Below are 24,761 nucleotides of genomic sequence, written 5' to 3'. Positions count from 1 at the left end.
GGGAACTGTGGGCTTAGTACTCAGGCGCCTGGGGCTCGGGGGAGAAGTGGCTGGGGTCGCAAGTCCCGGGTCTGAGGGAGGAGGGGCTGGATGCCTGGACTCCTGGGTCTGAGGGAGGAGGGGCTGGGGACCTGGACTACTAGGTCTAAAGGAGGAGGCAGCTGGAGACTGGGACTCCTGTGACCAATGCGGCCGGGTTGAACGAGCCAGGCCTGGCTTCCAAGGTCCCGGCACGCCTGTGCAAGGCAGGATCCCCCGGCCCCTCCTCTGCCGTCCGGCGCCGCCCCGCCCCCGCCCCCGACCCGGGCCCTGCCGAGAGTGAGCAGGGAGCAGCCGGCGGGCCAGCGAGCGTCCCTGCAGCCAGCGAGCAGGAGGAGGAGCTGCTGCTGGGGCGAGGGCAGCTGGGGGAGCCGAAGAGGGCGCCCCAGGTAAGAGCTCCGCGCCTCCTCCCCCGGGATTCCGGCGTCCTGGTCGCCCTGCCCTCGGGTGGGGAGGGACGGGGGCGGGGCCGACGGGGGCGGGGCTTGGCTGAGGAAACTGAGGCAGGAGGGAAGTGTCCCAGATACGCAGCCGGTTTCCCCTGAGGGGTCTCAGGAGTCCAGACCCCCCACCCAAATCTGGAGGATGAGGAACCCGGAGTCTGCATTTCTTAGTACCCGAGAAGGAGGAGCCTGAATTCCAGAACTCCTGGGTCTGAGAGAGGAGGGCGCTGGGAGCCTGGATTCCTGGGTCTGAGGGAGAAGGGCGCTGGGGGCATGGACTCCTGGGTCTGAGGGAGGAGGGCGCTGGGGGCATGGACTCCTGGGTCTGAGGGAGGAGGGCGCTGGGGGCATGGACTCCTGGGTCTGAGGGAGGAGGGCGCTGGGGGCCTGGACTCCTAGGTCTGAGGGAGAAGGGTGCTGGGGGCATGGACTCCTGGGTCTGAGGGAGGAGGGCGCTGGGGGCCTGGATTCCTAGGTCTGAGGGAGGAGGGCGCTGGGGGCATGGACTCCTGGGTCTGAGGGAGGAGGGCGCTGGGGGCCTGGACTCCTAGGTCTGAGGGAGAAGGGTGCTGGGGGCATGGACTCCTGGGTCTGAAGGAGGAGGGCGCTGGGGGCCTGGATTCTTCGGTCTGAGGGAGAAGGGTGCTGGGGGCATGGACTCCTGGGTCTGAGGGAGGAGGGCGCTGGGGGCCTGGATTCTTCGGTCTGAGGGAGAAGGGTGCTGGGGGCATGGACTCCTGGGTCTGAGGGAGGAGGGTGCTGGGGGCATGGACTCCTGGGTCTGAGGGAGGAGGGCGCTGGGGGCCTGGATTCCTGGGTCTGAGGGAGAAGGGTGCTGGGGGCATGGACTCCTGGGTCTGAGGGAGAAGGGTGCTGGGGGCATGGACTCCTGGGTCTGAAGGAGGAGGGCGCTGGGGGCCTGGACTCCTAGGTCTGAGGGAGAAGGGTGCTGGGGGCCTGGACTCCTAGGTCTGAGGGAGAAGGGTGCTGGGGGCCTGGTCCTGGACTCCTCCTGGGTCTGAGGGAGGAGGGGCTGGGGGCCTGGATTCCTCCTGGGTCTGAGGGAGGAGGGCGCTGGGGATCTGAACTCCTGGGTCTGAAGGTGGAGGCCCTGGGGTGTGAAGGAGAAGGCAGTCCTGGTTGGGTCAGCCTGGGCTCCTTTCACTCTCCACCCTTCCCCTTTCCTGTACCGAGGAGCCAGGGCAGGCAGTCACTCCAGGTATGTGCAGAAGTCTTGGGCGGGCCCTGGCCTGTCCTGTGAGGAGGGAACATTCCAGGAAGCAGCTTGGGGAACCAGGGCTTCTTGAGTGTGGGCCCTCAGGGACCCAGGTGTCCAGGTCAGTTCCGCCCCCTCTGGGAGATGAATGGGCCGAGGGGGATGTCATCTCTTCCAGCCTGCTTCATCCACTGCCTCTCCCTTCCCCTCTTCTCCCCTCCCCTCCCTCCATCTGCTTCCCATCCCAGCCAGGAGCCATCACCTGGGTAGAAAAGGGGCCTCTGGAAAGGGGGCGGGGCCTTGACTCTTGGGTACCCTGAACTTCAAGAGGAACTCTGGGGAGGGGGTGTTCAGGGATTTGACCCCTCCCCCACTTGCCTCTATAACCTGTCTATTCCTTTCTTCCCCTAGGTGGTTGCCCCCTCCCTCTCCTGAGATGTCAGGAAGGAGGGGGCCACCTGTGTCCTCCACAGGGGCCCCCCGAAGCCTGGGGACTCCCAGCCCCAGAGCTCCGAGGTGGAGGAGGTGCTGACAGGTCTGGTAACCACTGACTGTTTCCCAGTCTTCTCCACACCACCCTTTCCCAGAACCACAGGCTTCCAGAATGTTGTAGAGAAACTGCAACATCCAAGCCTCCACCAGCCTCTCCCAGCGCCAGGTCAATTTCACACACGGGAAAACTGAAGCCTGTCTCAGAGGGGCAGCGTTTTCCCTCCTTAGTGGCAGTTTTGAGGTGCAATGGGGTCTCCCTAGGATTCCAGGTTGTGGCCTTTCTCCAAATTGTAGAATGTGGCCAGGCATGGTGGCTTGAGTCTGTAGTCCCGGCTACTCAGGAGCCACAGCAGGAGGATTGCTTGAGCCCAGGAGTTCAAGTGCAGCGGGGAAATATAGCGAGACCTGGTCTTAAAACAATTTGTGGCCGGGGTGCGGTGGCTCACGCCTGTAATCCCAGCATTTTGGGAGGCCGAGGCGGGAGGATCACGAGATCAGGAGATCGAGACCATCTTGGCTAACATGGTGAAACCCCATCTCTACTAAAAAAAATACACAAAAAATTAGCCGGGCGTGGTGGCGGGCATCTGTAGTCCCAGCTACTCGGAAGGCTGAGGCAGGAGAATGGCGTGAACCCGGGAGGCGGAGCTTGCAGTGAGCCAAGATCGCGCCACTGCACTCCAGCCTGGGTGACAGAGCGAGACTCCGTCTCAAAAAAAAAAAAAAAAAAAAAAACAATTTGTTTGGGACCAGGTGCCATGGCTCATGCCTGTAATCCCAGCACTTGGGGAGGCCAGAGTAGGAGTATCACTTGAGGTTGGGAGTTCAAGACCACTCTGACCAACATGGCGAAACCCCATCTCTACTAAAAATACAAAAATTAGCTGAAAAACTGTGGCAGGCACTTTTAATCCCACCTACTCAAAAGGCTGAGGCAGGAGGAGAATCCCTTGAATCCAGGAGGCAGACATTACTGTAAGCCATGATTGAGCCACTGCACTCCAGCCCGGCCAACAGAGGGAGACCCTGTCTAAAAACAAAAAAAAAAATTGTTTTGAACATCCTCCAAGATTCAAGACTCTCGGTTCCTCAGAGTTGTACAGGAAGGATGGCAGAATGCAGTTGCCCAGAGTTTAAGTCCTATCTCTGCCATTTGCTGGCTGCCTGACCAGACAGAAATCATTAACTTCTCTGAGCCTGTATTTCAACATTTGTTGCTATTAAGTAATAGTAGTTGAATTTATTTTATTATTTTTTTTTCTTTTTTTTTTTTGAGACGGAGTCTCGCTCTATCGCCCAGGCTGGAGTGCAGTGGTGCAATCACGGCTCACTGCAAGCTTCGCCTCCTGGGTTCACACCATTCTCCTGCCTCAGCTTCCCAAGTAGCTGGTATTACAGGGGCCCGGTACTGCACCCAGCTAGTTCTTTGTATTTTTAGTAGAGATGGGGTTTCATCGTGTTAGCCAGGATGGTCTCGATCTTCTGACCTCGAGATCCACCCGCCTCAGCCTCCCAAAGTGCTGGGATTACAGGCCTGAGCAATCACGCCTGACCATTATTATTATTATTATTATTATTGTGGTTTTTTTCTTTTTTTTTTTTTTTCTTTTTGAGATGGAGTCTCGCTCTTTCGCCCAGGCTGGAGTGCAGTGGAACCATCTCGGCTCACTTCAAGCTCCACCTCCTGGGTTCACGCCACTCTCCTGCCTCAGCCTCCCAAGTATCTGGGACTACAGGCACCCGCCACCACTCCTGGCTAATTTTTTTTTGTATTTTTAGTAGAGTCGGGGTTTCAACGTGTTAGCTAGGATGGTCTCGATCTCCTGACCTCATGATCTGCCCGCCTCAGCCTCCCAAAGTGCTGAGATTACAGGCGTGAGCCACCTTGCCTGGCCTTATTTTTATTTTTGGAACAGAGTCTCTGTCACCCAGGTGGCAGGGCAGTGGTGCGCTCTCGGCTAACTGCAACCTCTGCCTCTCAGGTTCAAGTGATTCTCCTGCCTCAGCCTCCCGTGTAGCTGGGATTACAGGCGCGCAGCACCATGCCCAGCTACTTTTGGTATTTTTAGTAGAGACAGGTTTTCACCATATTGGCCAGGCTGCTCTCGAACTCCTGACCTCAAGTGATCCACCCACCTCAACCTCCCAAAGTGCTGGGATTAGAGGTGTGAGCCACAGTGCTGGCCTGTAGTAGTTGAATATTTATTATTAATCTACAAGTTGGACATTACGAAAGTCCTAGATATAGGGTCCCCCAAACTTCTAGAACAAGGGCTTCCCCACAATCCTGGCAGATAAGCCTCCCCTGGGGTTCCCAACTTCTGTCCCCACTGAAGTTTTCACCCCCTTCTCTAATCCCAGCCTCCTGCTCTCTGTCTCCAGGTGCTCCAAGAGATGCTCCTCCTCCCCTCATGCTCCCTCCCCATCCTCCTCCTTTTCCTCCTCCCCAGTGTGCCAATTGAGTCCCAACCCCCACCCTCAACATTGCCTCCTTTTCTGGCCCCTGAGTGGGACCTTCTGTCCCCCCGAGTGGTCCTGTCTAGGGGTGCCCCTGCTGGGCCCCCTCTGCTCTTCCTGCTGGAGGCTGGGGCCTTTCGAGAGTCAGCAGGCACCCCGGCCAACCGCAGCCGGCGTGGGGTGAGCGAAACTGCACCAGCGAGTCGTCGGGGTGAACTGGCCGTGTGCGATGCAGTCAGCGGCTGGGTGACAGACCGCCGGACCGCTGTGGACTTGCGTGGGCGCGAGGTGGAGGTGTTGGGCGAGGTGCCTGCAGCTGGCGGCAGTCCCCTCCGCCAGTACTTCTTTGAAACCCGCTGCAAGGCTGATAACACTGAGGAAGGTGGCCCGGGGGCAGGTGGAGGGGGCTGCCGGGGCGTGGACCGAAGGCACTGGGTGTCTGAGTGCAAGGCCAAGCAGTCCTATGTACGAGCATTGACCGCTGATGCCCAGGGCCGTGTGGGCTGGCGATGGATTCGAATTGACACTGCCTGCGTCTGCACACTCCTCAGCCGGACTGGTCGGGCCTGAGACCCATGCCCAGGAACTGATCAGGCAGAAAAAGAACTGAACTGGATGCTGAGAGACCTCAGGGGGCCCAGCTACTCTAAGGACTCCAGTTTGGGAACTCATCAAATAATCACAAAATCACAGTTCTCTGATTTTGAGCTCAATCTCTGCAAGATGGGTGAAACCACATGGGTTTTTGGAGGTTGAATAGGAGTTCTCCCGGAGCAACTTGAGGGTAATAATGATGATGGTAATAATAATAGCCACTATTTACTGAGTGTTTACTGTTTCTTAGCCCTAATACGTAACTCCTCAGATCAACTCCCATGGATTTGATCGTTGGTGGCCCTTGGCGTTAAGTTGCTGGCTACTCAGTCTCAGAGGACATCACCTTGCTCATCCTGGAGAATGGGAGGGGACATTTCACGATGGGGGAGGGAGGTGGGAGAGGAGAGAAACTAGAATAAGCAAGCAGATGGCCAGGGGACCTTGAGAATGTGGTCCACAGAAGGCCTTTAAGTATCTGGGAGCTGGGGTTCAAATGGGAAATCTTCCTTGGTGAGAGTGAGTAGGGGTTGGCTTAGAATATTCTCTTGTGAGGTAATGAGCCTGCCATCACAGGGGGAGTACAAACAAGGTTGAATGAGAAGTGATCAGGATGCTGGAGAGTTCAGCCCTGGGTGGGGAGCTGGAGTCAGGTTTCTAGCCCTCTTCCCTGTCTCAACCTCTACCCTACATCAGGAAAGCAACAGACCTTAAAATTGTCCAGCTTGATGGCTGGGTATGATGACTCACACCTGTAATCCCAGCACTTTGGGAGGCCGAGGCCGGCAAATCACCTGAGGTCAGGGGTTCGAGACCAGCCTGGCCAACATGGTGAGACCCCCGTCTCTACTAAAATTACAAAAAGAAATTAGCTGGGCATGGTGGCGGGTGCCTGTAATCCAAGCTACTCTGGAGGGTGAGGTAGAATAATTGCTTGAACCCAGGATGCAGAGGTTGCAGTGAGCCAAGACTGTTCCACTGCTCTCCAGCCTGGGCAAAAGGAGCAAAACTCCGGGCCGGGCTTGGTGGGTCATATCTGTAATCCCAGCACTTTGAGAGGCTGAGGCGGGCAGATCACAAGGTCAGGAGATCGAGACCATCCCGGCTAACACGGTGAAACCCTGTCTCTACTAAAAATACAAAACATTAGCCAGGCATGGTGGTGGTGGGCACCCATAGTCCCAGCTACTCAGGAGGCTGAGACAGGAGAATGGCATGAACCCGGGAGGCGGAGCTTGCAGCCGAGATGGCACCACAGCACTCCAGCCTGGGCGACAGAGTGAGACTCTGTCTCAAAAAAAAAAAAAAAAAAAAAAAAAGGGAAGAAAAAAAGGAGCAAAACTCCATCTCAAAAAAAAAAAATCGTCCAGCTTGAGTGGGGCATGAGGTTCTAACTCGCTGGCCCGCTGGCTAGGATCAGGGGGTCACTGTGGACTGAGGGCCCTTGAGTAGGGCCAGCAAAATCCAACAGAAGGGCCCCAGAAGCCTGAATGGGGGAGGAGGGGTAAGTAGGGTCCGGGCCTGGCTGCAGAAGGTAGCCTCAGTTTTCCTTGTCTGAAGAATGGGCTGGTGGGATGAGATAATGGGGATTGAGGAGGCAGAGGCCTTGACCAAAAATTTTTTTTTTTTTTTGAGATGGAGTCTAGCTCTGTTGCCCAGGCTAGGGTGCAGTGGCACGATCTGAGCTCTCTGCAGCTTTCACCTCCTGGGTTGAAGTGATTCTCCTGCCTTAGTTGGGATTACAGGTGTGTGCCACCATGCATGGCTACTTTTTGTATTTTTTGATAGAGACAGGGTTTCGCCATGTTGGCCAGGCTGGTCTCAGACTCCCAACCTCAAGTGATCCGCATGCCTCAGCCTCCCAAAGTGCTGGGATTACAGGCGTGAGCCACTGCGCCCGGTGACCTAAAGGTCTTTATAGTGAAGAAGTGCCAAGGGAAGCCAGGGACAGACCACAGTCCTTCACAATGGCCCTTCACGTGTTACCCATCACCCCACATGTGTTACCAACACTCTCCTCTCTCTCTCTCTCTCTCTCTCTCTCTCTCTCTCTCAGGTCCAGCTTTGAGCAAAAGACTTAGGCATGCCCTCCCCCCATCTATACAGACCAGGCCCCTGGGCGGGCTGGGGCGTGGCTGCCTCAGTTTCCTTTTTTTTTTTTTTTTTTTTGAGACGGAGTCTCGCTCTGTCGCCCAGGCTGGAGTGCAGTGGCGCAATCTCGGCTCACTGCAAGCTCCGCCTCCCGGGTTCACGCCATTCTCCTGCCTCAGCCTCCCGAGTAGCTGGGACTACAGGCGCCCACAACCGCGCCCGGCTAATTTTTTGTATTTTTAGTAGAGACGGGGTTTCACCGTGGTCTCGATCTCCTGACCTTGTGATCCGCCCGCCTCGGCCTCCCAAAGTGCTGGGATTACAGGCGTGAGCCACCGCGCCCGGCAAGGCTGCCTCAGTTTCTATATCTCCTTGTTTTCCATCTGTGATTTTGGTCTTTTTTGCCACCTTCATCTCTGTCTCTAACTTCCAGTGTCTCTCACCTCTGGGTAGGACTAATAGCTCCCTTTCCATCGTGGTCTCTTTCTTCCTCCCTGTCTCTCCCCTTTCTTGTTGAATTTTTTTCTCACTCATCAAAGCTCGTCTTTTTCACTATGTCCCTGTGCACTTCTCTGTGGGTCCTTCCTCTTCCCCGACCCAGCCTACCCCGTTGGAAGTTTTCAACCAAATCAAAGGCAGGTAGGACAGCCAACGCCGTGCGGGAAGGGTTGGGGAGCCCCGGGAAGTCTACCCCAGGGGGGCAGGTATGGCAGAGGGAGGAAGCAGCTGGGAGGTTCTGGATGCTGGAGCAAAGAGGGGTGTTTCTCATGGATGTCCTGAGGTGCTGGCTGTAGTGCAGGGGTCTCTGTCTCTGTCTGGATCTCTGACACCCCCAGGTCTCTGTCCCTCTTTCTGGGTCTCTGTCTCCCCCACCCTCTGCGTCTCTGAAATCCTGAACTTCTCCGTCCCCTACTGCCTGCCTCTCTTTGACTCTCCATCCCCCTCCCCGTGTTTCTCTGTGCCCCTCTTGGGGTCCCTGTCCCTCTGTCTCTGGGTCTGTTTCTTCACTCCATCCAGCCACGTGCCTGCAGGCCCTTCATTGGCTGGATTCAGAGTGGCGGGTACTGACAGCCGGAGCAACAGCAACAAGCCAGCTCTTGCTTGGCTACAGGGAGGGGGAGGAACCATGGCCAGTGGTACCCTGGCTCTGCGCTGTGGCCCCCTGTGGTCTTCCATCTCTGCAACCGAGGTACCTGGATCCTGGCCCACCTGGCATCTCACCAGCAGCTGCCTTGCCCGCCGCATTATCCCACCACTGCCCTTCACCCCGCCCACGGTGCAGGTGAGCAGACCCTAGGCTGAAGCCCTTCAGGGACTGGGTACCCAGAAAGCTGGGGGCTGAGAAAAGCGGATTGGAAGCTTGGACTCCTCTCTGAAGGAGGGTCCTGCAGTCCTGGGTCTGAGAGAGGAGGCACCAGGGAAGCTAAATGCCAGGGACTGTAGAGGAAAGGGCTGGGGGGCGACTGGAAGAGGTCAGAGCTTGGGGTGGGGGGTGATACGGAGTCCTGAGTCTTTCTAGCTGATGTGCAGCGCCTTCTCTCCAGTCCAGGGTCGCGGACCCTCTACCCCCGGCTGCAAAGCAGGATTCTCGCATCTGGGCTTTCGACGAGGTCCTCAGCAGATGGGAGACAACCTCTGGCTGGGCCTACGTGCCCAAGACCCATGGAGGGCCCTGCGCCCAGCCCAGAGCCCCAGAGCCTGCAGACCCCACGCGGACTGTGGGGATCAAGGATTTAGGAGAAAAGGTAAGGTTTGGGGAGTGCCGGAGTCCGCGGGGGACAGGGCGGGAGACTGCATTTGAGTCCCCTGCGCCTTCACATGGGTCTCCGGGTCGCCTTTCCCCAGCTCAGACGCCGTGGCTGACCCCTACCACTGACCACGACGTACCAGCGCAGCGAGACGAGGGCGCAGTACACTGGCTCTCCCGATCGGGACGCGCGAGTCTCCGAATACGTCGGGGCCCAGCCCCCACAACGCCCAGACCACCTCCGCGGGGGGCCTTCCCAGGTGCCTGGGTGGAAGCCGGCGCTGGCGAGACGGGGCGGAGTTCCGGGAGCCTGGGGCGGGGCCAGAAGAAATCACAGCCTTGGGGCGCGGCTAAAGGGTCGGGGGCGGGATCCCGAGGTTAGAGGAGCCTGGGGAGGGGCTGGGCCTCGAGGCCAGGCCAGAAGGACCAGGGGCTGGACACTCGCCTTCAGGGCTCCGAAGCTGCTGCGGGGCTAGACGACGGGCTGTGGGTGGGGACGAGATTAGAATATTCTGAGACGGCGTCAGGTGGGAGCTGGGAGAGGTAACGTGGAATTGTTGCTCAAGATGCAGCTCAGCTCCAGTGGCCACACCAAGACGGTTTAAGACCCAGAGAGAAACCGGGGAGGGGGGTTTGTGGTGGATGGGGGCCTGGGTTTGAGTTCCCTGACCAGCAGGACGTGCTTGAACTTAGGGAAGTGAGGCTGGGAAGGGTTCGGGTTTGAGGAAGGAAGCTGAAGTTCCCTGGCGTGGGTGGCAGGAAGGGCTCTGACTCTGGGGCGGGTTCTAGGACCGTGGCCGTCATGGCTGTCCACCCGAAGAAGAAGGATTCTGAACTGGGGACCCAAGGCTTGGAACGGGGTATGAAATCTATGTCTTGGGTATGCCTCCTCCCCCAATCTTGCTCCGGCTCTAATCGCCTGGACGAAGAGCCCTGAGTCGTCTGGCCGACGTTTCACAGTATCCGACCGGGGCGTCCTGGACCGCCGCCAGCTCTATCTGACCACCTCGGCCCGGCCCGGGACTTTCGGTTCTATCCCAAGTAAGCCGGGCTCTCGCTCCTCACCGCCTCCTGCACAGCACTCGCCTTGGCCAGTACACGCCGAGCCTCTGGGCTGGCTCCCATTCTCTGACCTGGTGGTCTCAGCCTCGAATCCTGTAGCAGCAAGAACCAAAATTCAGGCCCCAGCCCCTCCCTCTTTTAGTACCCAGGAGGCCTTAGTGTCAACTCTCAGGTAGGGACAGGAAGCCTGCGCAGGCGCTCAGGGGGATTCTGGATCTGAGGACTGGGCCTCCTTCGGTACTTGAGCCCCCAGATACTCCTTCCCAAGGAAGCGAAAGCCCGCGTTTCCTTCCGAAGGATGCGAAAGCGTAGTTTCCAGGACCTTAAGTACCTCGAGGACCCAGGAACACGGGCTACGCACGCCGGGTCCCGTCCTTCCTAAGGGGCCCTCGCCTGGAAATGCAGGAGTTTGGGTGTGCAGACTCCTTAAATCCCGAGGTCTGAACCTCGTCCCCAAGGATCCAGCTGTATCCTCACCATCCTGCCCTGCTCCCACAGGAGCTGTCCGGATACCCCCTCAAGGACTCCCTGACCTACTGGAGCTTCGAAGGGACTCCCTAACTCTGGGATCACGACCCGCAGCGGCCGCCCTGTTCGCGCTCCTCCCGGCCGCCCCGAGCGCCGCACGGCGGGGTCCTGACTCTGGTTCAGGCATCCTACAGCCCCTCGCTGCACCCGCTCCGCCCGCTGCACCCGCTCCGCCCGCTGGACCGCTTCCGCTAGCTGGAGGCGCCCTGGGGTGGCCCCCACTGGAAGCCCTTGCCGGGCATCCACAGCGTGCCGAAAGCCTACAACACCGAGAACTCCCGCTCCGGCAGCTTGAAGTCGGCGCTAGTGGGAGCTGGCCGGGCCCGCCCCACCCCAGACACGTCCTCTGGCCTCGCGGAGGAGCCAAGCTCCGGACCTCCGCCCACTACGCGGTGTCCGGACTCAGTTGGGCTACCACTCATTACGTCTACCGGCAATGTCCTGGCCGGACTACCCCAGACACGCACACTCAGCTGCGGCATCCCGGAGAAGGGACTAGGTCCAGATATTCTCCTCCAAGACTGTGGCCCCGCGGGCAGGACGCGCCCCCTGCGGGCGTATTAAATAATGAGTTAAGTTACCTGAACCACACGCATTTCCGGGGACCCCTCCGGGCATCCTAGCTTGAGGGTAGGGTGGGCGGAGGTCCCTAAGGGAGAGGTAGGTCTCTGGCTGAATCCCTCGTTGGGGGGCATCTGGGTCAAACGGCTTCCCCGGCTGCAAAGTCACGGGGAGGCCCTCGCGGACTGGGCAGGAGCTAAGTCCGAAGCCGCGCCCCTCCTGGGAGGTTGGACTGTGGCGCAGGAATGCCTCAAGTGGAGGAGGGTTGAGGCTTCAGTCCCGCACCTTTCTCGGGTCACGGCCTCCTCCTGGCTCCCAAGACCGCACGATAGGCAGAGGCCGGTTTTCCTACACCCTACTCCTGGGCCTCCAACGCCGACTAGACCCTAGCACTGGACGACTGAGTCTCTGAGGTCACTTCACCGTGGTCTCTGCCTCACTCTTGGCGCTGGACCACTGAGGGGAGAGGGCTGGGGTGCTCCGCTGAGCCACTCCTGTGCCTCCCTGGCCTTGTGCACCTCTCACCCCCGGGGGTGTTAGTGTCGAGGTCACCCCAGCATCCTAACACCTCCTGGTGGCCTTGCCGCCCCCACAACCCCGAAGTATAAAGCCAGGTACACGAGGCAGGGGACGCACCAATGATGGAGATGCTCCAGGTAAGACTGCAGGGCCCCTGGGCACCTTCCACCTCCTTCCAGGCCATCACTGGCATGAGAAGGGGCAGACGCGTGTGAGCTGTGGAAGGAGGCCTCTTTCCGGAGGGGCGTGACCCCCAGTAAGCTTCAGGTGGGGCAATCCCTGAGGGTGGGGATCTGAAATGTTGCGGTATCTCAGGTCCTCTGGGCTGTGGGGTGGGCGCTGAAAGGCAGGTGTCTGGGCGGTGGGTCCTGACTAGGAGATGCCGGGAAGGGTCTCTGGGTCGTTGCTCGTGGTGTACCCGGGGAATGGGAGGGCCAGGGCACGGGGCTGCGGTCTCAGACTGGGCTGAAGCAGTGTCCTTGTCCCAGGGGCTGCTGCTGTGGCTGCTGCTGAGCATGGGCGGGGCACGGGCATCCAGGGAGCCGCTGCGGCCACTGTGCCGCCCCATCAATGCCACCCTGGCTGCCGAGAAGGAGGCCTGCCCCGTGTGCATCACCGTCAACACCACCATCTGTGCCGGCTACTGCCCCACCATGGTGAGCTGCCCGGGTCCAGGGGCAGGTGCTGCCACCTCAGGGCCGGGTCACAGAGGCAGCGGGGGAGGAAGGGCGGTCTGCCTGTCTGGTCGGGGGCTGGGGAATGGGGTGTGGGAGGCGGGAACAGAGGGCTTCCTGGACTCCTGAGTCTGGGATCTTTGGGGGCAGCTTGGGAGGTCAGCGGAGGCACTGGCCCCAGGCACATGCTCACTCCCCTATCCACACATCCTCCAGATGCGGGTGCTGCAGGCGGTCCTGCCGCCCGTGCCCCAGGTGGTGTGCAACTACCGCGAGGTGCGCTTCGAGTCCATCCGGCTCCCTGGCTGCCCGCCTGGCGTGGACCCCGTGGTCTCCGTTCCCGTGGCTCTCAGCTGTCGTTGTGGACTCTGCCGCCGCAGCACCTCTGACTGTGGGGGTCCCAAGGACCACCCTTTGACCTGTGATGACCCCCACCTCCAGGCCTCCTCTTCCTCAAAGGACCCTCCCCCCAGCCCTCAAAGTCCATCCCGACTCCTGGAGCCAGCAGACAACCCGTTCCTCCCGCAATAAAGGCTTCTCAATCTGCACTCTGGAGGTGTCTTTCTGTGGGCTCAGGGCAACCACACACACGCAGGGTGGGTCCAGCTTCAAAACCATTTTTTACAAAGTCACACTGTCAGATCTCTGATAGAATACAAGGTGGATGGCTGGACGCCATGTCTCATGCCTGTAATCCCAGCACTTTGGGAGACTGAGGTGGGCGGATCACTAGGTCAGGAGATCCAGACCATCCTGGCTAACATGGTGAAACCCTGTCTCTACTCAAAATACAAAATTAGGCGGGAGTGGTGGCGGGTGCCTGTAGTCCCAGGTACTTGGGAGGCTGAGGCAGGAGAATGGCGTGAACCCGGGAGGGGGAGTATGCAGTGAGCCGAGATGGTGCCACTGCAATCCAGCTTGGTCCACAGAGTGAGACTCCATCTCAACAACAACAAAAAGAAAACAGGGTGGGGTCAGGGGATGACATCCAGCTCAGGAGGTGTCCATGGTCTCGCCTTCTGTGGGGAGAAGGAAGGTCACAAGGTCATTGTGCCTCCAGGGGGCAGGGCCTGAGCCTTCAAGGCCGAGCTCTCTCTTCCTCCCTCTGACGGTGGCATAGGCAGTACAGCTGGGGGGTGGGGACCTGAATGGGATGAATGGGCTGAGGCGGATGTCATCTCTTCCATTCTCCTTCATCCACTGCCTCTCCCTTCCCCTCCTCTCCCCTCCCCTCCCTCCATCATCTTCCAATCCCAGTCAGGAGCCATCACCTGGGTAGAAAAGGGGCCTCTGGAAAGGGGGCGGCTCCTTGACTCTTCAGTACCCTGCACTTGTTCAGCGATTTGTCCCCCTTCCCCACCTGCCTGTATACCCTGCCTGATCTTTTCTTCCCCTAGGTGGTTTCCCCCTCCCTCTCCTGGTATGTCAGGAAGGAGACAGCGATGTCCTCCACAGGGGCCCCCCAAAGAGCTCCGAGGTGGAAGAGGTGCTGACAGGTCTGGTAACCATTGGCTGTTTTCCAGTCTTCTCCACACCACCCTTTCCCAGAACCACAGGCTTCCAGAATGTTGTAGAGAAACTGCAACATCCAAGCCTCCACCAGCCTCTCCCAGCGCCAGGTCAATTTCACACACGGGAAAACTGAAGCCTGTCTCAGAGGGGCAGCGTTTTACCTCCTTAGTGGCAGTTTTGAGGTGAACTGGGGTCTCCCTAGGATTCCAGGTTGTGGCCCTTCTCCAAATTGTGGAATGTGGCCAGGCGTGGTGGCTTGAGTCTGTAGTCCCAGCTACTCAGGAGCCACAGCAGGAGGATTGCTTGAGCCCAGGAGTTCAAGTGCAGCGGGGAAACATAGCAAGACCTTGTCTTAAAACAATTTGTTTTGGGCCGGGCGCTGTGGCTCACACCTGTAATCCCAGCCGTTTGGGAGGCCAAGGCAGGAGTATAGCTTGAGGTTGGGAGTTTGAGACCAGTCTGGACAACATGGTGAAACCCCATCTCTACTAAAAATATAAAAATTAGCTGGGCATGGTGGCAGGTGTTTGTAATCCCAGCTATTCAGAAGGCTGAGGCAGGAGAATCACTTCAACCCAGGAGGCAGATGTTGCAGTGAGCCAGGGTTGTGCCACTGCACTCCAGCCTGGCCAACAGAGTGAGACTCTGTCTCAAAAAATAATAATAATAATTGATTGGAACATCCCCCAAGATGCAAGACTCACGGTTCCTCAGAGTTGTACAGGAAGGATGGCAGAATGCAGTTACCCAGACTTTAAGTCCCATCTCTTACATTTGTTGACTGTGTGACCGGACGCAAATCATTAATTTCTCTGAGCCTGTATTTCACGATCTGTTGCTATTAAGTAACAGTAGTTGAATATTTTTTATTTTTATTTGATTCTTATTATTCTTTTGAGATGGAGCTTCGTTCTTGTTGCCCAGGCTGGAGTCCAGTGGCGCGATCTTGGCTCACTGCGACTTCCGCCTCCTGGTTTCAAGTGATTCTCCTGCCTCAACCTCTCGAGTAACTGGGATTATAGGTATGCACCACCACTCCCGGGGATATTTTGTATTTTTAGTAGACATGGGGTTTCTCCATGTTGGTCAGGGTGGCCTGGAACACCTCACCTCAGTTGATCTGCCCACCCTCAGCCTCCAACAATGCTGGGATTACACGCATGAGCCACCACGCCCAGCCTTATTTTTATTTTTGGACAGAGTGTCACTCTGTTGTCCAGGTGGGAGGGCCGTGGCACGATCTCGGCTCACTGCCATCTCCGCCTCCCAGGTTCAAGCGATTCTCCTGCCTCAGCCTCCCGAGAAGCTGGGATTACAGGTGCGTAGCACCACGCCCAGCTAATTTTGGTATTATTAGTAGAGATGGGGTTTCACCATGTTGGCCAGGCTGCTCTTAAACTCCTGACCTCAAGTGATCCGCCCACCTCAGCCTCCCAAAGTGCTGGGATTACAGGTGTGAGGCACAGTGCCTGACTTGTAGTAGTTGAATAATTACTATTAATCTACAAGTTGGGCGTTATGCAAGTCCGATATATAGAGTCCCCCAAACTTCTACAGCAAGGGCTGCCCCACAATCCTGGCAGGCAAGCCTCCCCTGGGGTTCCCAACTTCTGTCCCCACTGAAGTTTTTAATCCTCTTCTCTAATCCCAGCCTCCCTTACTCTGTCTCCATGTGCTGTGAGAGCTGCTCCCCCTCCCCCAGACTCCCTCCGCATCCCCCTCATTTTCCTCCTCCCCAGTGTGTCAATGGATTCCTAATCCCCATCCTGGACATTGTCTCCTTTTCTTGCCCCAAAGTGGGACCTTCTTTTCCCCCAAGTGGTCCTGTCTAGGGTTGCTGCTCTTGAGCCCCCTCTGGTCTTCCTGCTGGAGACTGGGGCCTTTCGGGAGTTAGCAGGCACCCCGGCCAACCACAGCCAGTGTGGGGCAAGTGAAACTGCACTGGCGAGTCATCAGAGTGAACTGGCCGTGTGCGATGCAGTCAGCGGCTGGGTGACAGACCCCGGGACCGCTGTGGACTTGGGTGGTTTGGAGATGGAGGTGTTCGAGAAGCTGCCTATAGCTGGGGGCAATTCCCTCTGCCAGTACCTCTTTGTCACCCGCTTTGAGGCCCATAACTCTGAGGAAGGTGACCCGGGGACAGGTGGAGGGGGCTGCCAGGGTATGGACCAAAGGCACTGGTTGTCTGAGTGCAAGGCCAAGCAATCCTGTGTGCGGGCATTGACCTCTGATGCCCAGGGCCGTATGGGCTGGTGATAGATTTGAATTGACACTGCGTGTGTCTGTACACTCCTCAGCTGGACTCACCAGGACTGAGGCTTATACACAGGAACTGGTAAGGCAGAAAAAGAACAGAACTGGATGCTGAGAGACCTTAGGGATGGGCCAGCTGCTCTAAGGACCCGAGTTTGGGAACTCATCAAATGATCACAAAATCACAACTCTCTGAATTGGAGCTCAATCTCTGCAAGATGGGTGAAACCACATGGGGTTTTGAAGGTTGAATAGGAGTTCTCCTGGAGGAACTTGAAGGTAGTAATTATGATGCTGATGATAAGAATACCACTATTTACTGAGTGTTTACTGTTTCTCAGTCCTAATACATAAGTCTTGGAATCAACTCTCGTGGATTTGATCATTGGTGGCCTTTGGTGTTAAGTGGCTGACTGCCCAGTCTCAGAGGACACCACCTTGCTCATCCTGGAGAGAGGGAGGGCACATTTCATTATGTGGATGGGGAAGGAGAGAAACTGGAATAGGCAAGCAGATGGCCAGGGGACTTTGAGAACGTGGTCCACAGAAGGCCTTTAAGTATCTGAGAACTGGGGTTCAAATGGGAAATCTTCCTTGGTAAGAGTGGGTAGGGGTTTGCTTAGAATATTCTGTTGTGAGGTAATGAGCCCCCCATCACAGGGGGAGTACAAGCAAGGTTGAATGAGAAGTGATCGGGATGCTGGAGAGTTCAGCCCTGGGCAGGGAGTTGGAGTCAGGTTTCTAGCCCTCTTCCCTGTCCCAACCTATACCCCACATTGGGAAAGAAACAGACCTTAATATTATCCAGCTTGATGGCCGGGTGTGATGACTCACGCCTGTAATCCCAGCACTTTGGGAGGCCGAGGCAGGTGAATCACCTGAGGTCAAGCATTCAAGGTCAAACCCTGTCTCTACTAAAATTATAAAAAGAAATTAGCTGGACGTGGTGGTGAGTGCCTGTAATCAAGCTACTCTGAAGGGTGAGGCAGGAGAATCACTTGAACCTGGGAGGCAGAGGTTGCAGTGAGCTGAGACTCTGCCATTGCACTCCAGGCTGGGCAAAAAGAGGGAAACTCCTCCGTCTCAAAAAAAAAAAAAAAAAAAAAAAATGTCCAGCTTAAGTGGGACATGACGTTCTGACTAACTTGCCGGCCCCCTGGCTGGATCAGGGGGTCACTGTGCATTGACAGCCCTTGAGTAGGGCCAGCAAAATCCAACAGAAGGGCCCCAGAAGCCTGAATGGGGGAGGAGGGGTAAGTGGGATTCTGGGCCTGACTGCAGAAGGCAGCCTCAGTTTTCCTTGTCTGAAGAATGGGCCAGTGGGATGAGATTACGGGGGTTCTGGAGGCAGAGGCCTTGACCTAAAGCTCTTTTTTTTTTTTTTCCGAGATAGAGTCTTGCTCTGTCGCACAGGCTGGGGTGCAGTGGCGCCATCTGAGCTCACTGCAACATTCACCTCCCGGGTTCAAGTGATTCTCCTGTCTTAGCTGGGATTACCTGCCTGGCTAATTTTTATGTTTTTTGGTAGAGACAGGGTTTTGCCACATTGACCAGGCTGGTCTCAAACACCTAACCTCAAGTAGTCTGCCCACCTCAGCCGCTCAAAGTGCTGGGATTACAGGAGCGAGCCACCGCATCCACTGACCAAAAGCTCTTTATAGTGAAGAAATGACAAGGGAAGCCAGGGACAGACCAAAGAAGTTCACAATAGCCCTTCACCTATTACCCATCTCCCCACATGTGCTGTTAACACACACACACACACACACACACACACACACACACGGAGTTTCTCTCTCTTTCTTTCTCTCTCTCTCTCTGGGACAGACTACAAGACTTCACAATAGCCCTTTACCTATTACCCATCTCCCCACATGTGCTGTTAACACACACACACACACACACACACACAGAGTTTCTCTCTCTTTCTTTCTCTCTCTCTCTCTCTGGGACAGACTACAAGACTTCACAATAGCCCTTTACCTATTACCCATCTCCCCACATGTGTTGCCAACACACAGACACACACACACATACACACACACACACATACACACACACACACACACACACACTCTGTCTCTCTCTCTCTCTCTCTCAGGTCCAGGTTTAAGCAAAGGACATAGGCTTCTTCTCCCCCCATCTATGCAGACCAGGCCCTGGGGCGGGGTGGAGCATGGTTGCCTCCGTTTCTACATCTCCTTGTTTTCAATCTGTGATGTTGATCCTTTTGCCTCCTTCCTCTCTGTCTGTAACTTCCAGTATCTCTCACCTCTGGGTTAGTACTAATAGTTCCCTTTCCATCGTGGTCTCTTTCTTCCTCCCTGTCTCTCCCCTTTCTTGTTGTATTTCCTTCTCACACATCGAAGCCCGTCTTTTTCACTATGTCCCTGTGCACTTCTCTGTGGGTCCTTCCTCTTTGCCCACCCAGCCTACCCAGGTGGAACTTTTCCAGCAAATTAAAGGCAGGCAGGACAGCCGACACCAGCGCTGACCCCTCCAGCACATGCGGGGAGGGTGGGGGAGCCCCGGGGATGTCTGGAAATCATTATCCCCAGGTGGGCAGGCCTGGCAGAGGGAGGAGCAGCCCGGAGCTTCTGGACCCTGGAGGAAAGAGGGGTGTTTCTCATGGATGTCTGGAGGTGCTCGGTGCAGTGCAGGGGTCTCTGTGTCTCTGGATCTCTGACATTCCCAGGTCTCTGTCCTTTCTGGGTCTCTGTCTCCCCATCTCCCTGGGTCTCTGAAATTCTGAACTTCTCCTTCCTCTTCTGCCCTCCTCTCTTTGAGTCTCCATCTCCCTCCCCATGTTTCTCTGTGACCCTCTTGGGGTCCCAGTCCCTCTGTCTCTGGGTCTCCTTCTCACTCCATCCAGCCACAAGCCTGCAGGCCCTTGATTGGCTAGGTTCAGGATGGGTGGGTTCTGTCACCTGGGGCAACAGCAACAAAAAGCCAGCACCTGCTTGGCTACAGGGAGGGGGAGGAACCATGGCCAGTGGCACCCTGGCTCTGCGCTGTGTGCCCCCCTCCGCCCCCCCGTGGTCTTCCATCTCTGCAACCGAGATGCCTGGATCCTGGCCCAACTGGCATCTCACCAACACCTGTGCTGCCCATCGCATTATCCCACCCATGCCCTTCCGCCCGCCCACGGCGCAGGTGAGTTGACCCTAGGCTGAAGCCCTGTGGGACCTGGGGACCCAGAAAGCTAGGTGCTGAGTAAAGGGGATTGGGAGCCTGGACTCCTCTCTGAAGCTGGAGTGTCCTGGAGCCCTGGGTCTGAGAGAGGAGGCACCAGGGAAGCTGGATGCCAGGGATTGCAGAGGAACGGGCTGGGGGCCGACTGAAAGAGGTCAGAGTTTGGGATGGGGGGTGATATGGAGTCCTGAGTCTTTCTAGCTGATGTGCAGCGCCTTCTCTCCAGTCCAGGGTCCCGGACCCTCTACCTCTGGCTACAAAGCAGGATTCTCGCATCTGGGCTTTCAACGAGGTCCTCAGCAGATGGGAGACAACCTCTGGCTCAGCCTCTGGCTTGGGCCTAGGTGGGCAAGCCCCATGACGGGCCCTGTGCCCAGCCCAGAGCCCAGAGCCTGCAGACCCCAGGAGGACTGGGGGATCAAGGATTCAGGAGAAAAGGTAAGGTTTAGGGAGTGCCAGAGTCCGCAGGGGACAGGACGGGAGACTGCATTTGAGTCCCCTGCGCCTTCACAAGGGTCTCCAGGTCGCCTTTCCGCACCTCAGACGCCGTGGCTGGCGCCTCCCACTGACCACAAAGTACCAGAGCCTCGAGACCAGGGTGCAGTACACGGGCTCTTCCCACCCGGACATCCGCGCCCTTGAATACAAGTCGCAGACCACCACCGCCCAGCCCCTCACAAGTCGCAGACCACCACCGCCTGGGTCTGGGCCTCGAGGCCAGGCCAGAAGGACCAGGGGCTGGAAACTCATCTTCAGGGCTCCGAAGCTGCTGCGGAGATAGACAGCGGGCTGTGGATGGGAAGGAGACTAGAATATTCTGAGACAGGGTCGGGTGGGAGCTGGGAGAGGTAATGTGGAATTGTTGCCTAAGATGCAGCTCAGCTCCAGTGGCCACACCAAGACGGTTTAAGACCGGGAGCGGAACCAGGGAGGTTGTTTTTTGTGGCTGGGGGCCTGGGTTTGAGTTCCTTGACCAGCAGGAGGTGCTTGGATTTAGGGAAGTGAGGCTGGGAAGGGTTGGGGTTTGAGGAAGGAAGCTGAAGTTCCCTGGCGTGGGTGGCAGGAAGGGCTCTGACTATGGGGCGGGGTTCTAGGGCCGTGGCCGTCATGGCTGTCGAGGCCGAAGGAGAGGGATTCTGAACTCGGGACCCAGGGCTTGGAACGGGGTGTGAAATCTGTGTCTTGGGTATGCCTCCTCCCACAATCTTGCTCCGGCTCTAATCGCCTGGACGAAGAACCCCGAGTTGTCTGGCGGCCTTTCACAGTATCCGACCGGGGCGTCCTGGACCGCCGCCAGCTCTATCTGACCACCTCGGCCCGGCCCGGAACTTTCGGTTCTATCCCAAGTAAGCCGGGCTCTCGCTCCGCACCGCCTCCTGCACAGACCCCGCCTTGGCCGGTGCTCGCCGAGCCCCTGGGCTGGCTCCCATTCTCTGACCCGGTGGTCTCAGCCTCGAATCCTATAGCAGCAAGAACCAAAGTTCAGGCCCCAGTCTCTCCCTCTTTTAGCACCCAGGAGTCCTTAGTGTCAACTCTCAGGAACGGCGGTAGGGACAGGAAGCCTGCACAGCGGGTCGAGGGGATTCTGGATCTGAGGGCAGGGCCTCTTTCCGTACTTGAGCCCCCAGATACTCCTTCCCAAGGAAGCGAAAGCCCCCGTTTCCTTCCCTAGGATACGAAAGTTCTGTTTCCAGGACGTTAAGTACCTGGAGTACCCAGGAACGCAGGCTACGCGCACCCAGTCCCGTCCTTCCTAAGGGGCCCTCGCCCGGAAATGCAGGAGTTTGGGTGTGCAGACTCCTTAGATCCCGAGGTCTGAACCTCGTCCCCAAGGATCCAGCTGTATCCTCACCATCCTGCCCTGCTCCCACAGGACGGAGCTGTCTCTATACCCTCGCAAAGACTCCCTGATCTACTGGAGCTTCGAAAGGAATCCCTAACTCTGGGGTCACGACCCGCAGCGGCCACCCTGTCCGCGCTCCTCCCGGCCGCCCGGAGCGCCGCACCGCGGGACCATGACTCTGGCTCAGGAATCCTACAGCCCCGCGCTGCACCCGCTCCGCCCCCAGCACCCGCTCCACCCGCAGCACCCGCTCCGCCCTCTGGACCGCTTCCGCCCGCTGGAGGCGCCCTGGGTGGCCCCCACTGTAAGCACTTGCCGGGCATCCACAGCGTGCCGAAAGCCTACAGCCCCCAGAACTCCCGCTCCGGCAGCTTGAAGTCGGCGCTAGTGGGAGCTGGCCGGGCCCGCCCCACCCCAGACACGTCCTCTGGCCTCGCGGAGGAGCCAAGCTCCGGACCTCCGCCCACTACGCGGTGTCCGGACCTAGGTGGTCTCCTACTCATTGCGTCTATCGGGAATGTGGGGGCCGGACTACCCCAGACACGCACACTCAGCTGCGGCTTCGCGAGGAAGGGACTAAGTTCAGATATTGTCCTTGGAGGCTGTGGCCCCGCGGGCAGGACGCGCCCCCTGCGGGCGTATTAAATAATGAGTTAAGTTACCTGAACCACACGCATTTCCGGGGACCCCTCCGGGCATCCTAGCTTGAGGGTAGGGTGGGCGGAGGTCCCTAAGGGAGAGGTAGGTCTCTGGCTGAATCCCTCGTTTGGGGGCATCTGGGTCAAGCGGCTTCCCCGGCTGCAAAGTCACGGGGAGGCCCTCGCGGATTGGGCAGGAGCTAAGTCCGAAGCCGCGCCCCTCCTGGGAGGTTGGACTGTGGCGCAGGAATGCCTTAAATGGAGGAGGGTTGAGGCTTCAGTCCAGCACCTTTCTCGGGTCACGGCCTCCTCCTGGCTCCCAAGACCGCACGATAGGCAGAGGCCGGTTTTCCTACACCCTACTCCTGGGCCTCCAACGCCGACTAGACCCTAGCACTGGACGACTGAGTCTCTGAGGTCACTTCACCGTGGTCTCTGCCTCACTCTTGGCGCTGGACCACTGAGGGGAGAGGGCTGGGACGCCCCGCTGAGCCACTCTTGCCCCTCCCTTGCTTTGTGCACCTCTCACCCCCCAGGGTGTTAGTGTCGAGGTCACCCCAGCATCCTACCACCTCCTGGTGGCCTTGCCGCCCCCACAACCCGGAGGTATAAAGCCGAGGCAGGGGACGCACCAAGGATGGAGATGCTCCAGGTAAGACTGCAGGGCCCATGGGCACCTTCCACCTCCTTCCAGGCCATCACTGGCATGAGAAGGGGCAGACGCGTGTGAGCTGTGGAAGGAGGCCTCTTTCCGGAGGGACGTGACCCCCAGTAAGCTTCAGGTGGGGCAGTCCCTGAGGGTGGGGATCTGAAACGTTGGGGTATCTCAGGTCCTCTGGGCTGTGGGGTGGGCGCTGAAAGGCAGGTGTCTGGGCGGTGGGTCCTGACTAGGAGATGCCGGGAAGGGTCTCTGGGTCGTTGCACGTGGTGTACCCGGGGAATGGGAGGGCCAGGGCACGGGGCTGTGGTCTCAGACTGGGCTGAAGCAGTGTCCTTGTCCCAGGGGCTGCTGCTGTGGCTGCTGCTGAGCATGGGCGGGGCACGGGCATCCAGGGAGCCGCTGCGGCCACTGTGCCGCCCCATCAATGCCACCCTGGCTGCCGAGAAGGAGGCCTGCCCCGTGTGCATCACCGTCAACACCACCATCTGTGCCGGCTACTGCCCCACCATGGTGAGCTGCCCAGGGTCAGGGGCAGGTGCTGCCACCTCAGGGCCGGGTCACAGAGGCAGCGGGGGAGGAAGGGCGGTCTGCCTGTCTGGTCAGGGGCTGGGGAATGGGGTGTGGGAGGGCGGGAACAGAGGGCTTCCTGGACTCCTGAGTCTGGGACTTTCGGGGGCAGCTTGGGAGGTCAGCGGAGGCGCTGGCCCCAGGCACATGCTCACTCCCCTATCCACACATCCTCCAGATGCGGGTGCTGCCGGTGATCCTGCCGCCCGTGCCCCAGGTGGTGTGCAACTACCGCGAGGTGCGCTTCAAGTCCATCCGGCTCCCTGGCTGCCCGCCTGGCGTGGACCCCGTGGTCTCCGTTCCCGTGGCTCTCAGCTGTCGTTGTGGACTCTGCCGCCGCAGCACCTCTGACTGTGGGGGTCCCAAGGACCACCCTTTGACCTGTGATGACCCCCACCTCCAGGCCTCCTCTTCCTCAAAGGACCCTCCCCCCAGCCCTCCAAGTCCATCCCGACTCCTGGAGCCAGCAGACACCCCGTTCCTCCCGCAATAAAGGCTTCTCAATCTGCACTCTGGAGGTGTCTTTCTGTGGGCTTAGGGCAACCACACACACGCAGAGTGGGTCCAGCTTCAAAACCATTTTTTACAAAGTCACACTGTCAGATCTCTGATAGAATACAAGGTGGGCGGGTCGCGGTGGCTCACGCCTGTAATCCCAGCACTTTGAGAGGCCGAGGCGGGCGGATCACAAGGTCAGGAGATCGAGACCACGGTGAAACCCCGTCTCTACTAAAAATACAAAAAATTAGCCGGGCGCGGTTGTGGGCGCCTGTAGTCCCAGCTACTCGGGAGGCTGAGGCAGGAGAATGGCGTGAACCCGGGAGGCGGAGCTTGCAGTGAGCCGAGATTGTGCCACTGCACTCCAGCCTGGGCGACAGAGCGAGACTCCGTCTCAAAAAAAAAAAAAAAAAGAAGAATACAAGGTGGATGGCTGGACGCCGTGGCTCATGCCTGTAATCCCAGCACTATGGGAGACTGAGGTGGGCAGATCACTAGGTCAGGAGATCCAGACCATCCTGGCTAACATGGTGAAACCCCGTCTCTACTCAAAATACAAAATTAGGCGGGAGTGGTGGTGGGTGCCTGTAGTCCCAGGTACTTGGGAGGCTGAGGCAGGAGAATGGTGTGAACGCGGGAGGGGGAGTATGCAGTGAGCCGAGATGGTGCCACTGCAATCCAGCTTGGTCCACAGAGTGAGACTCCATCTCAACAACAAAAAAAGAAAACAGGATGGGGTCAGGGGATGACATCCAGCTCAGGAGGTGTCCATGGTCTCACCTTCTGTGGGGAGAAGGAAGGCCACATGGTCATTGTGCCCCCGTGGGGCAGGGCCTGAGCCTTCAAGGCCGAGCTCTCTCTTCCTCCCTCTGAGGGTGGCACTGGCAGTACAGATGGGGGGTGGGGATATGAATGGGATGAATGGGCTGAGGCGGATGTCATCTCTTCCATTCTCCTTCATCCACTGCCTTTCCCTTCCCCTCCTCAGGGATGGCCCTGCTGCTCTAAGGACCCCAGTTTGAGAACTCAACAAATGATCACAATATCATAACTCTCTGAATTGGAGCTCAATCTCTGCAAGATGGGTGAAACCATATGTGGTTTTGAAGTTTGAATAGGAGTTCTCCCGGAGGAACTTGAGGGTAGTTATTATGATGATGATGATAAGAATAAC

The 24,761-nt window shown here is 57.9% G+C and overlaps 4 protein-coding genes and 2 pseudogenes across 13 annotated transcripts; all 6 read left to right on the top strand.

Moving 5' to 3' along the window:
- The first annotated feature begins 308 nt into the window (after positions 1 to 308).
- Positions 309 to 5,467, top strand: NTF4 (neurotrophin 4). 6 transcript variants are annotated; one of them, XR_012427825.1, is made up of 3 exons: positions 309 to 428; positions 2,110 to 2,238; positions 4,573 to 5,467. XR_012427825.1 is itself a non-coding variant. In XM_005589852.5 (3 exons), exon 3 carries the CDS (start codon positions 4,585 to 4,587, stop codon positions 5,215 to 5,217), a length of 633 nt encoding a protein of 210 aa, XP_005589909.2. In that variant the 5' UTR covers positions 309 to 428; positions 2,110 to 2,233; positions 4,573 to 4,584; the 3' UTR covers positions 5,218 to 5,467. The 6 variants fall into 6 exon arrangements, 4 of the variants coding, with proteins under 4 accessions (XP_005589909.2, XP_045235100.2, XP_073880240.1 ...); XR_012427824.1 differs by having other exon boundaries at positions 2,110 to 2,356; XM_005589852.5 differs by having other exon boundaries at positions 2,110 to 2,233.
- Positions 5,468 to 7,993: 2,526 nt separating this feature from the next.
- LOC102137600 (stabilizer of axonemal microtubules 3-like) lies at positions 7,994 to 11,233 on the top strand (annotated as a pseudogene).
- Positions 9,488 to 12,971, top strand: LOC102137969 (choriogonadotropin subunit beta). 5 transcript variants are annotated; one of them, XM_074024141.1, is made up of 5 exons: positions 9,488 to 9,622; positions 10,009 to 10,120; positions 10,640 to 11,886; positions 12,238 to 12,405; positions 12,640 to 12,971. In XM_074024141.1, the coding sequence occupies exons 3-5, from the start codon at positions 11,869 to 11,871 to the stop codon at positions 12,952 to 12,954; spliced, it is 501 nt and encodes a 166-aa protein (XP_073880242.1). In that variant the 5' UTR covers positions 9,488 to 9,622; positions 10,009 to 10,120; positions 10,640 to 11,868; the 3' UTR covers positions 12,955 to 12,971. The 5 variants fall into 5 exon arrangements, with proteins under 5 accessions (XP_073880242.1, XP_073880243.1, XP_045235094.2 ...); XM_074024142.1 differs by having other exon boundaries at positions 9,488 to 10,120; positions 10,640 to 11,240; XM_045379159.3 differs by having other exon boundaries at positions 9,488 to 10,120.
- A 433-nt stretch (positions 12,972 to 13,404) lies between these two features.
- Positions 13,405 to 16,251, top strand: LOC102146404 (neurotrophin-4-like; annotated as a pseudogene).
- A 2,899-nt stretch (positions 16,252 to 19,150) lies between these two features.
- Positions 19,151 to 22,013, top strand: LOC102146029 (uncharacterized). Its single transcript, XM_074024135.1, has 2 exons — positions 19,151 to 19,818; positions 21,254 to 22,013. Exons 1-2 carry the CDS (start codon positions 19,585 to 19,587, stop codon positions 21,866 to 21,868), a joined length of 849 nt encoding a protein of 282 aa, XP_073880236.1. The 5' UTR covers positions 19,151 to 19,584; the 3' UTR covers positions 21,869 to 22,013.
- Positions 22,014 to 22,145: 132 nt separating this feature from the next.
- LOC102138598 (choriogonadotropin subunit beta) lies at positions 22,146 to 23,599 on the top strand. Its single transcript, XM_045379161.2, has 3 exons — positions 22,146 to 22,513; positions 22,865 to 23,032; positions 23,268 to 23,599. The coding sequence occupies exons 1-3, from the start codon at positions 22,499 to 22,501 to the stop codon at positions 23,580 to 23,582; spliced, it is 498 nt and encodes a 165-aa protein (XP_045235096.1). The 5' UTR covers positions 22,146 to 22,498; the 3' UTR covers positions 23,583 to 23,599.
- The last annotated feature ends 1,162 nt before the right edge of the window (positions 23,600 to 24,761 follow it).

Source organism: Macaca fascicularis, chromosome 19, assembly GCF_037993035.2.
Source record: "Macaca fascicularis isolate 582-1 chromosome 19, T2T-MFA8v1.1".
In the NCBI taxonomy this organism is placed as follows: Eukaryota; Metazoa; Chordata; class Mammalia; order Primates; family Cercopithecidae; genus Macaca; species Macaca fascicularis.
This window is presented reverse-complemented; position numbering and strand designations above follow the sequence as displayed.